At 41.5% G+C, this 19,553-nt stretch overlaps 2 protein-coding genes across 2 annotated transcripts; both read left to right on the top strand.

Annotated features, from left to right (window-relative positions):
- The first annotated feature begins 991 nt into the window (after window positions 1–991).
- On the top strand, window positions 992–9,824 carry sh2d7 (SH2 domain containing 7). The gene is made up of 6 exons (XM_088076870.1): window positions 992–1,238; window positions 3,887–3,976; window positions 4,802–4,967; window positions 5,983–6,315; window positions 8,308–8,976; window positions 9,070–9,824. Exons 1-6 carry the CDS (start codon window positions 1,093–1,095, stop codon window positions 9,112–9,114), a joined length of 1,449 nt encoding a protein of 482 aa, XP_087932996.1. The 5' UTR covers window positions 992–1,092; the 3' UTR covers window positions 9,115–9,824.
- Window positions 9,825–13,236: 3,412 nt separating this feature from the next.
- Window positions 13,237–18,591, top strand: LOC148190324 (ras-related protein Rab-11A). Its single transcript, XM_088076933.1, has 5 exons — window positions 13,237–13,407; window positions 15,159–15,354; window positions 16,345–16,538; window positions 17,225–17,305; window positions 18,223–18,591. The coding sequence occupies exons 1-5, from the start codon at window positions 13,368–13,370 to the stop codon at window positions 18,357–18,359; spliced, it is 648 nt and encodes a 215-aa protein (XP_087933059.1). The 5' UTR covers window positions 13,237–13,367; the 3' UTR covers window positions 18,360–18,591.
- The last annotated feature ends 962 nt before the right edge of the window (window positions 18,592–19,553 follow it).

Below are 19,553 nucleotides of genomic sequence, written 5' to 3'. Positions count from 1 at the left end.
TCTCAGGATGAGCTGCAGATTCTCAGACTTTTTATTGAGATCAGTCATACTCAACTCCATTTGTTTGGGGACCGTCAGCCCCATACATGTTTATAGGGCTGAAGGATATTTTCAGGACTTTTGAACATTACTATATTTTAGGACCTTTTTTTTTTTTTTTTTCAGGATTTTAGGACATCAATATATTTTTGGACCTTCTTGAGGATTTTAGGACATTTCGACTTTTTTGTGGAATTTTAGGACATTTTGGATTTTAGGATTTTCTTTTCTTTTTTTAAACTTTTTTAAAAAAAAAAAAAAAGATTTCAGAACCTTTTGAGATTTTTAGGACATTTCTAGGATTTTCAGACCCTTTTAAGGATTTTAGTGCATTAGGGTCTTAGCTAGTACCCCTGTCAGGGGGTGTGGGGGATCCTCCACTGGCATTTTTTATAAACAAGCTCTATTTTGATGCTGTTTTTTGAAAAAAAAAAAAAAAATCCCAGTGTAATTCCTTTTTTTTAATAGAAAATGGTTGGGGTCCACCTGGCCACCTATCTGGGGCCAGATATGTCCCGCAGGCTGAAAGTTGAGTATCATCGATCTAGTGTCACCATCAGGTCAACATTTTTTAATTTATTTGGACTGAGACCAATTTACCTGCAAAATAAATGTGGCTCCAGATGTCTGAACGGCTGCCACCATTAATTTGCATGCTCGGCCTTGTCTGGACGAGCCGGGCGAGTCTCTATAAGGAGACTGTGAGTTCAGATTTTAGACCCCACACTGAGATACATACAAGTACACACAACATACACACTCATGCTCCTGTAGTCCCATCATCAGATTATTCATTTATCACACAGTCAGCTATTAGAAAAATACATTTATCCAACTGAAATGGGACAAAATAAAGAGTGACAGAGGAGTTAAAGTTCAATCTGGGAGCAGGAAGGCCGATAGTAAAATGAAACTGGGAGCCATTACAGTCATTGGGAGATAAACTGAAACAATACGAGCATTCAGCCCAACAGAAACAGTCAAATGAGGCACCTCGTCTCCCTCAAGAGAGTCACCTGAGCGCAGAGCGCGCACGCTGACACACCTGTGAGGATGGAGAAGACGTCGGCCGTCGACCTGGATCCCTCAGAGGGAGGCCTGAAGGAGCTGGTGCTGCGCTGGTTCACCGACACTCAGGCGCCGCTCATCCTCAACGACGGAAACTTCCCAGACTGGTTTCAAGGCTTCGCTGCAAGAAAGTAAGAAAAGTCAGACTCCTGCGGGACCTGTGGAGACAGAGAAGACACTTTTCAGACTTTTAGACGCGTTGATATCCGCAGAAGCCGCTTTTGTTTTGACCCTGTGGGTTCTGTCAGGTTGTGGCTTTTTATTTGACTTTATTTGAATAGATTTCTGCAGGATGCTGTTTGTTCATCTGCTAGTTTCAGGGCTGTCGCTCATGCAGTGGTGGAACCAGACAAATACATTTATTCAAGTACTAATAACAGGTACTTGTACTTTACTCAAGTATTTCTACTTCACGCAACTTTATAATTGTACTCTACTATATCTACAGCATTACTTCTCTTACAGTATACGATGTTACCAACAGCAGGGAACGTTCCCACAACATTACTTAAGGTTACCTACAAGTTTCAATAATGTTTTAAAGAAAACATTTTAACCTGACGTTCAAAGAACGTTTTCAGGATGTTTCTCATTTCAAATAATGTATTTTTAAGGTTAAATGCTGATTAAGACGCAGCGTTTTAAATGCAGCACTCTGGGGATGTTTTGGTGATGTTGAGAGGTGACAGATCAGAGAATGATCTCACAAAAAAACGTTTCCACAATGTTACATGAGAACAGAGGAAGAACACTTTCAAAGCAACATGCAGAACATTATTGAGGACTGATGTTAACCCACTGACCTTTTTATTTAAATAAATGGAAACGTAAAGTGATATGTTAACAATAAAAAAAAATCAGAAACAAAAAGAATATTCTGTGAACTAAAAAAAACTTGCCGCTGAAAACGTTACTTAAACATTCATTGGTTGCATTTTTAGAACCAGAAATTGAGAGCTGTGTAAACTGGTCAAAAGTAGCTCCACCTCTGTCATTTACAACAGTGAAGCCCTGAATCCACAAAAATACATCTGTAATAACCATACAATAACATATTATATTACAAAAGTCTCAGAGCGTTTGTACTTCTGTACATTTTGCTTATTTAAGCGATTAATACACTTTAACTTATTTAAATTTTCAATGCATGACGTTTATTTGTGCTGTAATTTTAATATTACATGTTTATATTTAACGGCCAGAAGAAATGTTGACACTGTATGTTTCTGCAAACCACGGATACGTTACATTTCTGCGTTTTTATGTATGGGGTTTCAACAATGCACAACTAAAGGCACAAAACCGTTTGGTTACAGTCAGTAAAAGATCATGTTTTGGTTGGAAATACCTGGATTTGGGGACAATCTGGTGTCTGTTTTGCTTTCTGGGACTAAAAGCTGCTGGAAACAGCGATGGATTGTTAAAAAGTTGGTAACAAACAAACCCAAAGCTGCTGGAAATGCAGCGATGACTCGATAAACAGCTGCTTTTGCTGTTTGTTGGTGTTGAATGGTCTCTCCTCTGTGTCAAACATTAACCGTTTTATACTCGACGGGTTTTAAAGTGAATCGTACCCACATAGATGTACTTTTAAAAACGTGAATACTTTAAAGATCCTTGAAGAATCCTTTCTTCCAAAAATGGTTCTTCAAGTGAAAATGGTTTAGTTTTACTAAATTCTAGCAGAAAACTTTCCTAAAAACACATTTTTCAGCGGCTAATGATTCTGCGAAGAACCCTTTTGGTACCCTCAATTTTAAGAGCGATACCGTTCGATAACATCAGTCCCCGTAGACGTTTAGGCTGCAGCTGTAAGACCTCTGAGCGCACTGACCTGAGCTACGATGAGATTTTTTACTCGAGAGTTCAGATCTCCGTTTGTACGACTTATTCGGAAAGTCACGTGGTCTCACTTTAAGCGAAGAACACGTGAAACAGACTTGATTTCGGACATAAAGGCAGCTTACAGAGAGACTAATCTTTGGGCCTCTCTTAAATTTTCTCTTAATTTTCTGGTAAGAGAAAATTTGTCGTGTTCAAACCGGACACGAACGTTTCAAGCTGTAAGTTTACATACAAAGTCAATGCAAAGACACAAATAGATGCGAAATCACGCACTGAACCTGCCCTTATATGGTGTTTAGGGGGCGTTTCCTGAGCTTACAGGTGACCTAAGATCAGTGGGAGTCATCACTGAGCTCACCTGGTCAGAGCAGATTTGGGATGTTCGTACGTTTGCTGCACCTGGACTTGACTTCTCGTATTTTCCTCTTAACATAAAATTAAGAGAAAATTTAAGGAAAAATAGTGAATGTTGCTGCATGAGGCCCAATGAAAGCTAAAAACCAATAAGCGCTGAAAAAGAACAAGAAAAAATCATGCATACAAACAAAAATTAGAGCAGAAAAATGAGAAAACATTAGCAAATCCCAATAATCATTGGGTACCAACAAAATACGAACAAATCGTGGATACAGACAAAAATAAGAGAAAATTAGTTTGGATGTGGTTTCTCAGCGTATCTGATGTCTGACAGCGACTCTGAACGCATCATCAGCTCCTATCTCTTATTTACTCTTCTGAGCACCAGTCAGAGGAAACAGAGGTTTCATGTCAGCCAGCGATATTTTTAAACTTCATTTGCCTGTAAGTCTGTATAATTGTCTCTGTGTGTCTCTGTGTGTCTCTGTGTGTCTCTGTGTGTCTCTGTGTGTTTCTGTGTGTCTCTGTGTGTCTCTGTGTGTCTCTGTGTGTTTCTGTGTGTCTCTGTGTGTCTCAGGGACACAGAAGATCTGCTGAGAGATAAAGCTCTGGGCTGTTTCCTCATCCGCCTCAGTGAGAAAGCCATCGGCTACATCCTGTCCTACAAGTAAGACTCATCCCGTCTGTTCTTTTTTTCTTTTTTTGACATTTCAATTTTATTTTTCTTTCTTTTTTAAATGTGGAAATTAAGCCTTTAACACCTGGAACGTTATCAGTTTTCTTGTGCTGTGCTCAGACGTCTTTCACAAGCATCTAAACATCTGAAATCTAAGATTTTATTATATTTTTTTAAATGAGCCACTTGAAAAGAAATGTCCCACAGCTTGGGGTGGGGTTGTGATTTTATCCAAAGACTAAAAAAAACAACCCATTTCTAAATCTAATCATTATATATATAGTTATTCTACAAAATATATTTTTATGTTTTTTTTCTCCTTTTTTAGCACTTTTTCAGTCATTTTAGTGTTTTTTGTTTGCTTGTTTGTTTGTTTTCTCCTTTTTTATGCTATTGCTTACTTTAATGTGTTTTTCTTGTAACTTTTTGTGAATTTCCTTTTAAGTTTCGGCCATTTTTTTGTTAAGTTGCTCATTGCCTTTTTTCTCTCATGCCTTTGAAAGAAATCGAGCCAAAACAAGACCAAAAATGACAAAACAAAATACACACACACACACACACACACACAAAATAACCCACATTTATACCCCAAACCAAACAGCTACGCTCAGCTCTTCCATTTCAATCAATCATTTTCTATTCTGTAGCGTCATCTTACATTTCCCATCACACAAAAAACATCCCTTCAGATTCTGACCACATAACTTACTTTTTTAAGCTCACGAAAAACAGTGTAAGACACGTAAAAACCGAAACTCTAGAGCCGAGACAATGAGGTTTTGAATGTGTTGTTTCTCACTGGCTCCGCCTCCACAGGGGCCACGACAGGTGCCGGCATTTCGTCATCACGCAGAATCAGGACGGTCAGTTTGTCATCTCGGGGGACTGTCAGACGCACGGCAGCCTCTCCGAGCTCATCGAGCATTACAGAGTCAGCCCCATCCAGCCCTTCGGAGAATACCTCACCTCCAGCTGCTACCAGGTGAGTCTCTACTTGCAGGGACTCACTCAAGTGTCGAACTTTAACCCTTTAACGTCCCGCTGGCTCGTGTGGTAGAGCGCATTCGCAGTCACCATATCGTCATGAAAAATGTGTTAAACTGAAATCAACCTGTTTGACCCGTCTGTACCGTTCAGTTTAGGTTTGTTATGCCAAAAAAATCCTCCAGGTGTCACTGTGTCTTTAAACTGTCGGCATTTTCAGCTCACCTCCAACAGAAGGAAAATTAAAAATAAAAATCACCGCAGACTTTAGGGCTCTGTGGTGGGATTTTCAAAGGTGCAAATTTATTCAACATGTTATAGTTTTAGAGGTCAAAATAAACAGATTCATGTCACTTTTAAAAACACGCTCTACCAAACAGTTAAAGCTCAGCTAATGAAACTACAGTTGACTATTTGCATACATAACCTTACGATTATTAATTGTTGTTAAATGATACATTTACTTTTATCCATTATATCTGTCTAAAACCATGATTTACCAAACAGTTGAGTTGGCCTTTTATGATAAAAGTAGTGATGCTAAGACAAAAAATTTACATTTTTTATGAAATAAAAAACGATGAATATTCACTGTTGTTAACACCATATCTTTAATGTTAGTCCATTATATATATGGTGACAGAAATTATACCGGTGTGATTTTTTTCACCATTTCAGAGACTTTTTCAAAGTCCTGTAATGTGTAGAAATAATATAAGTACTGATACAACCAATTCCAGGGTCACAAATAAATATATGATGGTATATGATCATATTTCAAGCATTATAACAGAAAATTGTTTGAATTTTTATGACAATGAACGGCCATCTCAACTGTTTGGTAGAAGCCTATACTTAAAAAATGCAGGGGTATGTTAAAAATTAAACGCTGATTCTTGTTATTATAGCCAAAGGACATACCTACACACCCATCTGTCCATCTGTCCATCTATAGTTAAAGAAAATGTCACGTCTCCCTCGTTGAAGACAGTAACAGTGGTTGTTATTTTCAGGTGAACTCAGGTGAGCTGTATGATGTGGTGAACTACAAAGACACAGAGAAGTCTGGGGTGAGTGTCCAGGCTCTGCGGACTCTGTGGGACCACAGACAAGATGTTCACGGTGACCCCGGCAATAATCAAAGACGTCAGCATCAGAGTGGCCCTCCTGCAGCGCAGCCGCCTGCAGCGCAGCCGCCTGCAGCGCAGCCGCCTGCAGCGCAGCCGCCTGCAGCGCAGCCGCCTGCAGCGCAGCCGCCTGCAGCACAGCTTCCTGTGCTGCCACAGAAATCCAAAAGCAGAAAGCTGACGGGCACCGTGTCTGCGGACACCGTGTCCCTCTCACAGGTACGATGGAAGTGAGAACTGACCGATTCTGTTGTTGATTTGCTGAATAAATGTAAAGATGCTTTAAAAGTTCAGTATTTTATCAAAAGATTCAATGTTGAATGAGTCTGCATTCAACATTTTACTAAACTACGTGTACAAATTTAATTTAATTTTTTTTTAAATTTTCATGTATTTTTTTTGTTTTTTTGTTTTTTTAATTGTTTTTTAAAAATTAATTTATTTTTTTTTTACAACATCTATTGCACGTCCTAAAAGAGGGATCCCTCCTCAGTTTCTGCCATTTTCCTCCATTATCCGGTAAACTGATACGTGGTAACGGGCTTTATAGATAACATTGACTTGACTTGACAAACGTTTTAGCATCACAATATGATATTCAGAGCATTAATACAGCAGCAAACCTCATCCAAAACGCACACAGCAGACCCAACTGAGATGTGAGTTGTGACTTATCTCGGCGGTCGGGTGGCCTCATGCAGGAGAGATCATATCTCTTTGCATGGACCTTAAATTTACATAAACAACAGGAAGTACCAAGTTGAACTTTTACTCTACAAACAAACCTGATTTGACTTTTTTAAAATTGTGTTCAGTAGTCAAATAAAGTTTTAACATGTGATTATTAGTGATTTCAGTGTAATTTGGAACACAAGAAGATGTGACTGCATTTAACTGAAAACACACACGATTGTATGTGTGGATTTTTCCTGCTGTAGGACATTTTGGTAAATAATTATTCGGTAACTGGTGACATATTTACAGGACATTTAAATGAGCCGGACTCTCCTTCAGAATAAATGACAACACGCTGCACACTGTGGCTGTCTGCAGCTCGCTCTGATGTCACATCAGAGTTTTTCATACCTGACCATTTTTTGCTTTATTGAAATTTTTGATTGTCATGTTTACTGCTGTCAAAAGCTCTTTAGTCGCCCGCAGCATCAGAAACAGCCGCCATAATAAATGTAATATTGCCCTAAAGGGTGCCGCAGTGCGTCGTGTCTGCCGCCAGTGTCCACTGACAGAGCCGCCGGGTTTGAAAAAAATGGGAGCGAGAACTGGAAAACACATTTTCATACAAATTAATATTGCCACTCGGACTTTCATGTCTACATATGATGCGCTCGGTGTCCTCCTGCGTCTGTTGTTGACATTCTAGGAAGTTTTCGGTTAAAAGCATTGCATCTTTTCAAAATAAACTTCCGTTTTGAAATGCACAGCTGCTGGGGCGACCTCTAGCTCAGCTGGTAGAGTGTGTGCTGCAGTCAGGAAGCGGGTTTCCATTAACACTCAAATTGTGCAAACTGAAAGAGCTAATGTAAAATACGCCTGATGAAAACGCTTCAGTTTTGAAAAAAAAACTGACGCTGTGAGGTCACATGACGCTGTGAGGTCACATGACGCTGTGAGGTCACATGACGCTGTGAGGTCACATGACGCTGTGAGGTCACATGATGCTGTGAGGTCACATGACCCTATGAGGTCACATGACGCTGTGAGGTCACATGACGCTGTGAGGTCACATGACGCTATGGCTATGTGCTTGTCAGTAGGAACCGGAACAGATTTGTGCAAAACAATTTCAAAATGTGGATAAAACACAATTTTGAGACGACTGTGTTTCCACTGAGTGATGTTGTGCAACTTCTCTGGTGATAACATCCCGTAACCATGGTGATGGATGTTCAAAACATCAGCAGCTTTATTTCTATTGCAGCCGCCGCACTAGCATCATTATGGCCATGTAGGCCACTGTGGGCTGTTATTACGTTTTTTACGTTATGGCGTTACAGATGTCACTTCATGAAACAAAGGAAAGTTCTGTGCAGATTCGGCAGCCTGTGACAATATTAACTTAAGATAAAAACGGCTCGAACATCAGCGGGTTAGCAGAAACTCTCCTGATGAGAACAGGTAAAACGCTGAGACAGTCCATCTGTTGAGGAACATGCTGTGACACCAGATTGTTTTTGGCATCGTGTCGTTCAGGTTGTTCCTCCGGTACCAAAGAGAGGGATCCCTCTGAGCTTCTCCCTCAGCGGATCTCTGCCCGAAACGACGCCACATCCGAGTGAAACCCGGACCGACCCGAGCAGATCGCAGAGACTCGGAGGAAACGCAACCACAACATCCGACGCACTGACCGACCCGGGTTCTCCTGCAGGGACCACATCGCCCTCTCAGCTGGAGAGCAGGAGCACGTCTCTGCCGAGACTCCACCACAGGAACACTGAGGAGGAGGAGGAGCAGGAGGAGCAGCAGGAGCAGCAGGAGCAGGAGGAGCAAGAGCAGGAGTACTCCAACCGGCTCAGCAGCGCCTCCTTCTCAACATCTCACTCACCTCCCGCGCTCAAGAGGGTCACCTGTCACACCTACTCCCTCCACGACCCCAGAGACGCCTCCAGCTCCCAGCAGCAGGATGACGATGTGGAGCTGTCCAGGTCCAACCCGCTGTACGAGGCCTCTGAGGGGCTCCTGGGGAACCCGGTCCAGCAACGGGACGCCATGTACGCTGAAGTCTCCCAGAGGCCCCCGCCCACTGGGCCGTCTGACGACACCTATGAGCAGATCCCCGGGGAGGTCGCCGTCCAGGCCAACACCTACGAGTCTCTGGAGGACGTCAAGACCAAGAAGTCCAAATCCACCTGGGGCAAAAATGTGAGTCAGAGAGAAAAATCTGAATAATCTGTTGCTGTCATTCAGAGCTGAAAGATATCATTTAATGTGTCTGTCGTTTTTTTCTGTTTGCAGAATATGAATTGGAAAAAGTTCCTGCCTGATTACAAGAAGAAATAAAAAGACTGGAAGAATCGACTGCAGTAACAAAAAACTCAGAAATTTGGTTTGATTTCTTTCAAAAACATGGAAAGAAGGGAATAAACAACGTAACAAGAAATGGCTCCAAATGTGCACGAATTCTGTACAAAGAATGATAACGAAATTAAAAAAACACAAATCATTTAAAATAATAATAATAATAATAATGTTTTTATTCTAAGTTTTAATGAACAAAAGTAATTAAACTCAAAGAAATGATTTGGTTGTTTTGTCTGGTGTATCTTTTCTGTCTTTTTTCACTTTTTTCTTGATGGTTTTTTTTGTCTGTTTGCTGAGGGACTGCAGACGTAAATTCGAATGCTAATTCAGACAGGCTGCTCCAGCATGGACATGTCCCACAGCCCGCTCCAGCATGGACATGTCCCACAGCCCGCTCCAGCGCGCACTGATGCTGGAAAGTTTAATAAATGATAATAAATCACATGTTTATTACACTCTAACGCACCATGGTCACATGACACTGTGTCAGTGAACTATGAGGGCAAAAAACAAACCACAAAAAAGAGCAAAACAATTGTTCATTAATTGTAATCAAAGTAAAATGTTAAATTAATGGTGGTATTGATTTTAGGTATGAGGCTCGGACCTTTGCTGGGAGGACATTTTAGTACCTGGACCTCTGTGAGTTTTAGTAGAATAGGTCCTCCAGCTGGTGATGCTGTTCTACAGTATATTTGTCATGTTCAATGTCTGACAGAAAATAAATATTTAAACCAAAATTAACCTGATGATATCTTCATATCTCACTGAGGAGTCAAAGGAACCTTTAAGCTTTAAGACAGAAATACTGATTCGATGTATATCGTGATATATATCGATATCAACTGATATGAAAAAAAAAATCGTGATAAGACTTTATTCCATATCGCTCAGCCCTACGTTTATGTATTTTAATTACATATAAAATTTCCATCCAATCAAGAAATCCTAACAAACTAATTAAAAAAACAAACTATTTATTTAATTCAATCAAATAAAACAGATGAAAAGACTATGAGAATTTATGTAATTATATGTCATAAGGTGTACTTGATTTACTTTGATAAAGTTTATATTATTATATTTGGAGTCCATGAGACAATGGGTGACGTCACGGGAGGAACGCCCATTATTTACACAGCCTGTGGTTCTTTTTTTATATCTGTATTTATCAAACTTTTTTGCTCATGCAAACATATATACAAATGGGCAGATGGTTGTAATATGCAGATATGTTCATATTATACAAAACAAACTGGCCTACAGTATACCCACGCCTCATCCCTCCCTTCACACCAAGAGCACATAATAAAATAAAAACATATAAAAATAAATATAAATCAATAAAATAGAACACAGTAGAAATATCTACACAGAAAGAAAGTGGGCAGACATGAAGTCCTTACATGATCAATAAGAGGATAAATCATATTTTAGTGAAACTATCAAAGGATCCATTCAGCGTCTGTTTTATTTTCCCAAACCGAAGCGAGGACATCACGTCCTGCAGCCACGTCCTTTAAAGAGGGCTGTTTCTGAAGCTGCTGAATGCTTTTGCTTTTCTTTGGACGTTTGTTGCTCAAACTCATGCTGGAAATCACCTGCAGGGAGTAAAAACATGAGCAGATTTTATTCGGCAGGATCAACACGGTGCTGGGAGCTGGAGTTCAGTAGACCCAACACTCGTATAGTTAGTTAGTCAATCTTTATTGTCCCCAAGCGGACAATTTGTGTTGCAGCACAGTACTTGACATAAAAAGATACAACAGAAAGAACAACAAGCTCAACTGCACGACATCGATGTAAAAACGTCAGAGCCACAGTAAGTAAAGAAACACCCTTTTGTGCTTGTCACATTGCAATAAATATAAAGTTAATTAATAAGAGTCCGTTATGATTAACACTTAAACTCTTGGTGTCAAACGTAAGTAACAAATTTAAGGTGTCATTGTAAAATCTGACTAACACTTTTGAGTGTCGTTATGTTTATAGTGTAGTTTAAAATATTAACTCTTACCAGAGTTGAACTGACTCTGAAAAATTAACACAATGCCAATGCCCTGTTTAAATATCACACTCTGTAGATAAGGACCATTTGTTCACTGACGCGGTGTTAAAATTTACTCTTTAAGTGTTAAATTAAAACCTGTGAGACCTGAAAATAAGCAGAAAAAAGTAAAAAGAAAAAAAAGACCTTGAAAAGTGTCAAGAAAAATCTTTATTTTGTAAAAAAAAAAAAAAACAACAACAAAAAAAAAACAACAATTTTCTTGTCACCTTTTACTAATTTCTTGTAATTTTAGGGACATTTCTCTCCACGTTGGGTTCAAGGAATTTATTGCACAAAACTGAAAGGAATTCAAATATGGGGGTCCAAAAACACGACCAAAACATACTGCTGCATCCATTTTTGATCCTGTTTTTTTACTCTTAAATTGCTGGATTGCTCCTTTAACAGGTCAGCACAGGTCCAGGCTCGGAGCTGCGGCGGGTCCAGGCTCGGAGCTGCTGCGGGTCCAGGCTCGGAGCTGCTGCGGGTCCAGGCTCGGAGCTGCTGCGGGTCCAGGCTCGGAGCTGCAGCGGGTCCAGGCTCGGAGCTGCTGCAGGTCCAGGCTCGGAGCTGCGGCGGGTCCAGGCTCGGAGCTGCTGCAGGTCCAGGCTCGGAGCTGCTGCAGGTCCAGGCTTGGAGGTCCACTCTGACCAGTCGAGTCGTCAGGTTTCACATTTTCTGTCTTTCTTGCATTTCCACTTTAAACTTTCTTCTGGTTTTCCCGTGTGTGAACTGAACTCCTCTTTTTCTTTTTCCCCCTCCTCTTTCACCTCCTCCTCCTCCTCCTCCTCACGAGGCCTGCTCCCGCCTGCAGCTCCCTCCTCTTGATCTGAAACCTCTCTGTGAGCCGACTCCTTCATGATGAGCTCCTGTTTGAAGCTCTGTCCTCATTATATCCGTCTCTGTCCACTGAGGAGGAGGAACTCTGTCTTCTTCCTCTCAAAGGCCTTCCTCCTCGTCTCCTTGAACCTCCTCCTCTGTCCTGAAGGCATCTTGTCCTCTTCACCTCCTCCACAACAAAAGGATCTGTGTCTCTCTGTGCTCACACATCTGATCTCTCTGGACCGATGGACTAAAATACTCTCCTCTCTCTGAAAGGCATTTCAGTTTATTCATTCAGAAAAATCTGACTAAAAACACACAAGCTTCAAATGCGCTTCATGAACAGTCGTGAAACTCAAACTGTTGTAATGCACATGAAATAATTAGTGACGGTAAAATAAGAAAACAGTCAGTGTGCAGTATCTAATTAAAACAAGCTGTGTGACCCCCTGAAACCTTTACGGTTTCTGGCTCATCCCATATGGGATTACAAGATACCATCATCTCCTGGTATCAGCAAAAATTATAAACACATATACAACATTTGTGCACTCTTTCCTGCTGCACGACAATTTAATTTCAGGTTTTATCTTATTTTATATGAAAATACTCCATTACAAGATAGAGGAGGAAAACACTGACAGCATGGAACATTTTACTGCACTATACGCTATATCCCCTTACTTAAAGTACATTTTATACTAAGATAAGATCAGATCATATCAGATAAGATAAAATCAGATAAGGATCCCCAGAAATTGAAGTTTTGCAGTACAGGGTAAAGGGCAAAGGTCAAATATAATAACATAATAGATAAAAGATCAATATACTATACAAAAAATGCAAATTGAATAAAAAGTAGAGATACAAATAAAAATAGAGGTACAAAATAAATAGCGCAAGAGTCTGTAATGACATGACAGTGTTTGGATTGTGGATTCGGGGGATATTAGTGCAGTGACAGCATGACACAAAGGAGCGCCTGAAGCGTCAGTTATTATATTATAATAATATTATTATTAATATTATTATTTTATTTCTGATAATTTCAGTAAGGTTTTGGACGCAGTACTTTTTTATATTTATATTTTACTGCTCTGAAGGATCTGAGTACTTGTCCCTCTGCCGTTTATCTAACGTGTATCGTGTGAACGTGGATCCAGGTGCAGTTCTCTGTTCTGACCACCAGGTGTCAGAGTTCTCTGCGCGCGCCCCGCACGCAGCCAGAGCAGCAGCAGAAGAAGAAATCGCGGAAGTGAGGCTCCCAAACAGATCCCCGTTGGAGAGTAAAAGCCAGCAGATCGCCTCCATCTCCGTAAAAACTCTCTAAATCTCGGACTGACTGTTCCTCGATAAGACGATGGGCACCAGAGATGACGAGTATGATTATTTGTTCAAAGGTAAAGTCCGTTTTTTTGTTCCCCCGGTGCCGTTAGCTGGAGGCTAACAGGCCAGCTGATTAACTGTCAGGCTAGCATGCTAACATGCTAACGCTAGCCTCCGTGCACCTTTGTGCTCGGATCGGTTCTCACCGGGCGGCTCCGGTAATGTCACCGGCCCCGACTGCCCCCCGGGACACAGGCCGACGCGCCTCCACACGGCGGCGGAGGAATCGGTGTCGGATCCGTCACGTTTCGGTGGTTACCGTTAACCGACGGGGCGAGATGGACGGAGGCTATCGTTAGCAGCTAGCTGCTGTTAGCGGTGGGCGCGGACACACCTAACGTTAACCGTTATCACGTTATCATCTCCGCCGGATCCTCCCGGCCACAGGGACCGGAGAACTCACCGGAATTAACCGAACAAACGGGTTTAAGCCTCCGCCTTACGGGAAATCACGGAGCTAGCAGGCTAAGTGTTAGCATTTATTTATTAACTGCAGCCGAGCTTCAGATTTAGTAAACAATAAGTCAGCGTTTCTGACTGTTTACAAACTGTTTACGTCTATTATTATATTAATAACATATATACACACACTCAGTTATCAGATTACTGTTTACATCTATGAAGTATTACAATATATTAATAACATATATACTCACATTTATCAGATTACTGTTTACATCTATGAAACTTTACAATATATATACTAACAATTATCAGATTACTGTTTACATCTATGAAATATTACAATATATTAATAATATATACTCACATTTATCAGATTACTGTTTACATCTATGAAATATTACAATACATTATTAATATCTACTCACATTTGCCAGATTACATCTGTGATATATTACAACATATTTATATTTATAATATCTATACACACAGTTTTGAGGAACTTGCACTTTAGGGACTGTTAGTTATTTATGAGAAGAGAGGAGGTGGTGCAAAAGGGGGAGGCGTGTCATATTTTTAGCCACTGCGGTGGGACTTTTGATTTTTGGTTTTTGTGAAACAATTTGTGGCTTTTTTTTTCTTCTTGAAACATGTTTTGGGCATTATTTTTTCCTTTGTCATTTTTTTTTTTTTGTCTCTTAAAATCTATTTTGGCAATATTTTTTCCGTGAAAAATTTTTGGGGATGTATTTTCGTCTGCTGCAGAGTAATTAAGTACTACACAGTTTAGGGAAACGTGCACTTTAGGGACTGTTAGTTATTTATGAGAGGAGGTGGTGCTAAAGAGGGAGGTTTGTCAATCATTTTTAAGTACTGGGTGTTTTTTTATTTTGTCTTTAATAAAACTATTTTTTTTTCCTGTAAAAATTTTGGCAGTTATTTTTTTTGAGAGTTTTTTCTATGAAAAAAATGCATTTTTTCCCTTAAAGATTTTGGTGATTTTTAAAGAAAAACTCTCCAATTTTCCAGCAAGAAACTGTAAAACAAGAAATCTCCTGCAGTCATTGAACACATCGTGTGTTATTACACACGTTTGTGAGACATTTTCAAAACTTTTCCAAAATTTAATTCAGTTCAATTTTTCTACCAAAATATTTTGTGCTGGTCAAAGGAGACTCGACTAAAAACATATTTCAAAGGAGGTACATCATTAAAAAGTTTGGCAGACACAGACTCAGTCTCATGATGCCTTCAGGTACATTTATAGAGTAAAAACTGAAATCAGTGTCACACAGGAAGTACACTGATTTTAGTTTTTCTTACCGGCTGTATTAAAATGTGCCGTCTCCACTTCCTGTCTCAGTGGTCCTTATCGGAGACTCGGGGGTGGGGAAGAGTAACCTGCTGTCCCGTTTCACCCGAAACGAGTTCAACCTGGAGAGCAAGAGCACCATCGGCGTCGAGTTCGCCACGCGCAGCATCCAGGTGGACGGCAAGACGGTGAAGGCCCAGATCTGGGACACGGCTGGCCAGGAGCGCTACCGAGCCATCACATCAGCGTGAGTACGGAGGAGGAGGTCGTCGAGGGCGCCGCCGCCGTCTGCAAACACAGCAGCCACAATACAGATTATCAAAGTCACGCGTAAAAAACCGAACAGAGCCATCGGTTTACCCGCCTCTCTGGGTCTGAAAGACGTCTTTGTGTGCTGGTACCTTTGAGTTTTTTCCTCAGTCCAGTCCTTTAAAATTGTTTGTTACCATCATCTAAAAGCCTGGGGGGTAAATCTGGCCCCTGGTGGCCCCCAAACATTTTCTAATTAACAGTAAAAATAAAGTGATTGTGAATCGTTTTTGTCATTTTAGTCTCCATCAGGTGTCAGAGACATAAAACAGCATCGAAATAGAGCTTGTTGATCAAAAACAGAGCCAGAGGAGGATCCCCCACACCCCGACAGAGGACACAGCTGAGACACTGATGTCCTAAAATCATAGAAACGTCCTGAAATCCTAGAAATGTCTTAAAATCCTGGAAGTCTTTTAAAATCCTGGAAATTCCCTAAAATTCTACAAAGGTCCTATAATCGTAGAAACGTCCTGAAATCCTAGAAAGGTCCTAGAATCTGAAAAAGGCCCAAAATCCAAGAAATGTTTTAAAATCCTTGAAATTTCTATAATCCCAGAAATGTCGTAAATCCGAGAAATATCCTAAAATGTCATTTTTACTGAAGTGGCCGCAGGCGAAGCTGGCTGAGTATCTTTGATATAAACGTTATGAACGCTCGCCGAGTTTTTTGGGCGGCAGCAGGACTGTTGCTGCGTGGTGGTCGACGTCGAGCAAAACACATCGTCTCTCATTTCCAAATTTTCCCTAAATTTCCATGAAACACCTCAGAGCTGCTCTAACAAACACGCGACAGTTCGCTGAAGTCAGGTGACCAAAGCGCCCCGTCACCTGTGCCAGTCCAGTGATGTGTGTGTGTGTGTGCGTGTGTGTGTGCGTGTGTGTGTGTGCGTGTGCGTGTGCGTGTGCGTGTGCGTGCGTGCTGCAGGTATTACCGCGGGGCGGTGGGAGCTCTCCTCGTCTACGACATCGCAAAGCATCTAACCTACGAGAACGTGGAGCGCTGGCTGAAGGAGCTGAGAGATCACGCCGACAGCAACATCGTCATCATGCTGGTGGGCAACAAGAGCGACCTGCGTCACCTCCGAGCCGTCCCCACCGACGAGGCGCGAGCTTTCGCCGGTAAGGAGGAGGTTTTAACCTTTTGTTAACCAGAAACACATTATTGAAATAATGATGCACGTTCTGAAGTACGAACTCCTCTGTGCTGGTTAGACGGCGCAGAATCAGAGACACGACGACGCAAAGAGGCTGAATTTAATCAGTCAAAGATGGATTCTGCAGATTAGATTAGATTAGATTAGATTAGATTAGATTAGATTAGATTAGATTAGGTTTCTGCTGAGAGTTCTGCAGCAAGAGCAAATATTCTGTAACATAGTTTTAAATGTAAATTCATTAAAATTATAGTTATTAGTTTTGGGACATTTTTCCATAATTTTTTGATAATTTTCTAATGATCCTCCCATTTAAAAAAAAATATTTTTGGAGTAATTTTCTTGTCATCTTTTACTATTTTTTTTTTGTATTTTGTATGACAAGGAAAAAAATACATATTTTTCAGTTCCTTTTTTTTTGGATAATATTTAAATTATAAATACTTTTTTTGTTACTACTTTATCACCTTCTGTCCATGTTTTGTTTTTTTTTTTACATTTCTTCTGATAACAGTTTAAAGGTGATGTAGGTGTGAGGCAGCGAAGCGCTGTGGCTGGTACGAGTTTCTCCGTCTCGTGTTTGAACTGGTCAGACTGGTCTGTTATCTGAGGAATGCTTCATGTTTCACTCACGCTGTCTTTGCTCCGCAGAGAAGAACGGTTTATCTTTTCTGGAGACGTCGGCTCTGGACTCCACCAACGTAGAGACCGCCTTCCAGACCATTCTGACAGGTCGGTGCTGCGCCTGCGCCTCGTGCATCATTACCGCGCCGGCCGCAGCCCGTTCTCACGCCCGCGTTTGCCAAACTGCTCCGACAGCAGGACGTTTACGACCGTAAACTGAAAAAACAGGACGGCAGATTTTTACATACATGCAGGAAATGAGAGTTTTATGAGGCTGATTACAGAGAGAGGAAGGTCAGGTGACACACACACACACACACACACACACACACACACACACACACACACACACACACACACACACACACACACACACAGAGCTGCTCTGTATCCACTTTATGACATAACGTTTTATCTTTCGTTATCACGACTCGGCAGATAAAACTGGAACGTGTTCGCTCTCAGCTGATGTTCCTGCTGCGTTAAACAAACGTCGTCTTATTATTTATTAACTGTGTGAATGAAGCTTTAAAGACGCTGACTTTTCAAAGGATGATTTTTCTGTATTTCTCTTCTTGTTTACATTTCCTGGAGAGGAGTTTCAGATTAAAAGCATCAGTGGCTCCACTTTCATTTACACGGTTCTTACAGTCATGAAAAACATGGAAAAGTCATGGGATTTGCAATTTCCAGGTCTGAAAAAGTTTTGGAAAATAATATAATTAATATACCCTGAACATTTTTGAAAAGTTTCACACGATGTGTTCAAAGATTGTCGGAAATGTGATAATCCAGCATTATTTTCTGTTTTTACAGTTTCTACCATTTTCATCGCAAAAGACACTTAAATAAATTGGGCCTTGCATGCGACGTCGTTGTAAAGAAGTAAAGAAGTTTTTGGAAACTTGCTGTATTTGATGTTGAAACTTTGTTTTGATGAAACATTTGGTTAAAGTTATTTAAACAAAGTTTTGTTTTATTCCAATTTCTAAATTTTGACACAGATTTTTCTTGTTTCCCCGCAGAGATTTACCGTATCGTCTCTCAGAAGCAGATGTCGGAGCGTCAGGAGAGCGACATGTCGCCTAGTAACAACGTGGTCAACATCCAGGTTCAGCCCACCGAGAACAAACCAAAGATGCAGTGCTGTCAGAACATCTAGCCCCGCCTCCAGCTGCTGATACCCCTCCTCCTCCTCCTCCTCTTCCTCCCACCTCCTCCTCCTCCCCTCCTCCCTCCCAGCTGCCCCGGCTCACACCTCCTCTGACCCCGCCCTCAGAAAATAGACTGCCTCGGCGTGCTGCGTGGTGCAGGAAGGACGAGCCGCAGCTCCCCGACTGCGACCTCACCTCTGCACCGCCTGCACCCGCCTCCCCGCCGTCCCCCTCCCCTTCCTCCCCGCCTCCAGGTAAATATATCCCGTATAAGACGTCACCGCGTGGGGTGACCCCCCCCAGGCAGAGCCCCTCTGTCGTCAGGCTACTGCAGGACAGCCGGCATTTCATATCACGTTAGATTTCATTCCTGTAGATGCGCTGAAACGTCACGGAAATGTCTTAATATATGAATGTGATTTTCTGTTTTCATCCTTCATTTTTCACGTTTTTTATGATCTCTGTTTCGTGTGGTTTATCTGCGACTAGGTAAATATGAATTTATGAGTTTAAAGCTACTTATAGTTGCTCTGAAGTGTATTTCCATATGCAGCCCCCCCACCCCCACCCCTCCCCCCTCTTTAGTGCAATGTACTGTTTTGGAAACCATGTGGGTGTATCGAGTGAGCACGCGTATCGAGCGGGCGCCATATCAAGCGAACACGCGTATCGAACGAGCGCCGTATCAAGCGTGCACTTGTATCGAGCGGGCGTCATAACGAGCGAGCGCCGGGGCGATACGTGCGCTCCCGAAGAGTCACACCATTTGATCCGATTGCTGTGAATATGATGCTATTGACACGTAGAAACTTTTGCGGCAGCTTCATTGAGCGCAGCGGAAGGAGCGGGCGTGAGCGGGCGTGAGCTTGCATGCGGCGCGTTCACGCCGTGTCTACGGCGGCGACGGGTGGCGAGCTTTGCATGATCTGCTGCGCTGCATGTTTTAGCAGGCGGGAGACTCAGTCTGGACTCTGTGTGGAACACTAGCGTCGCCTCGAGGGCGTGAGAGCTGAACACGAGCTCCTCTTCATTCACACGTTCACGTCGTCCTACTTTAACCCTTTGAGACCCGGAGCAACGTCACTTTTCTTGTGCTGCTTTTAGACGTCTCAACTATTTCAGCCTCTGAACTCTGAGAAAATGAGTTTGATTTCTTTGAAAGTGTATAAAAAAATTTAAAAAAAGGCAAAAAGCAACTTGGT

The sequence above is a fragment of the Plectropomus leopardus genome, chromosome 1, assembly GCF_026936395.1.
Source record: "Plectropomus leopardus strain MGB_pleo_1.0 chromosome 1, ASM2693639v1, whole genome shotgun sequence".
Classification (NCBI taxonomy): Eukaryota; Metazoa; Chordata; class Actinopteri; order Perciformes; family Serranidae; genus Plectropomus; species Plectropomus leopardus.
This window is presented reverse-complemented; position numbering and strand designations above follow the sequence as displayed.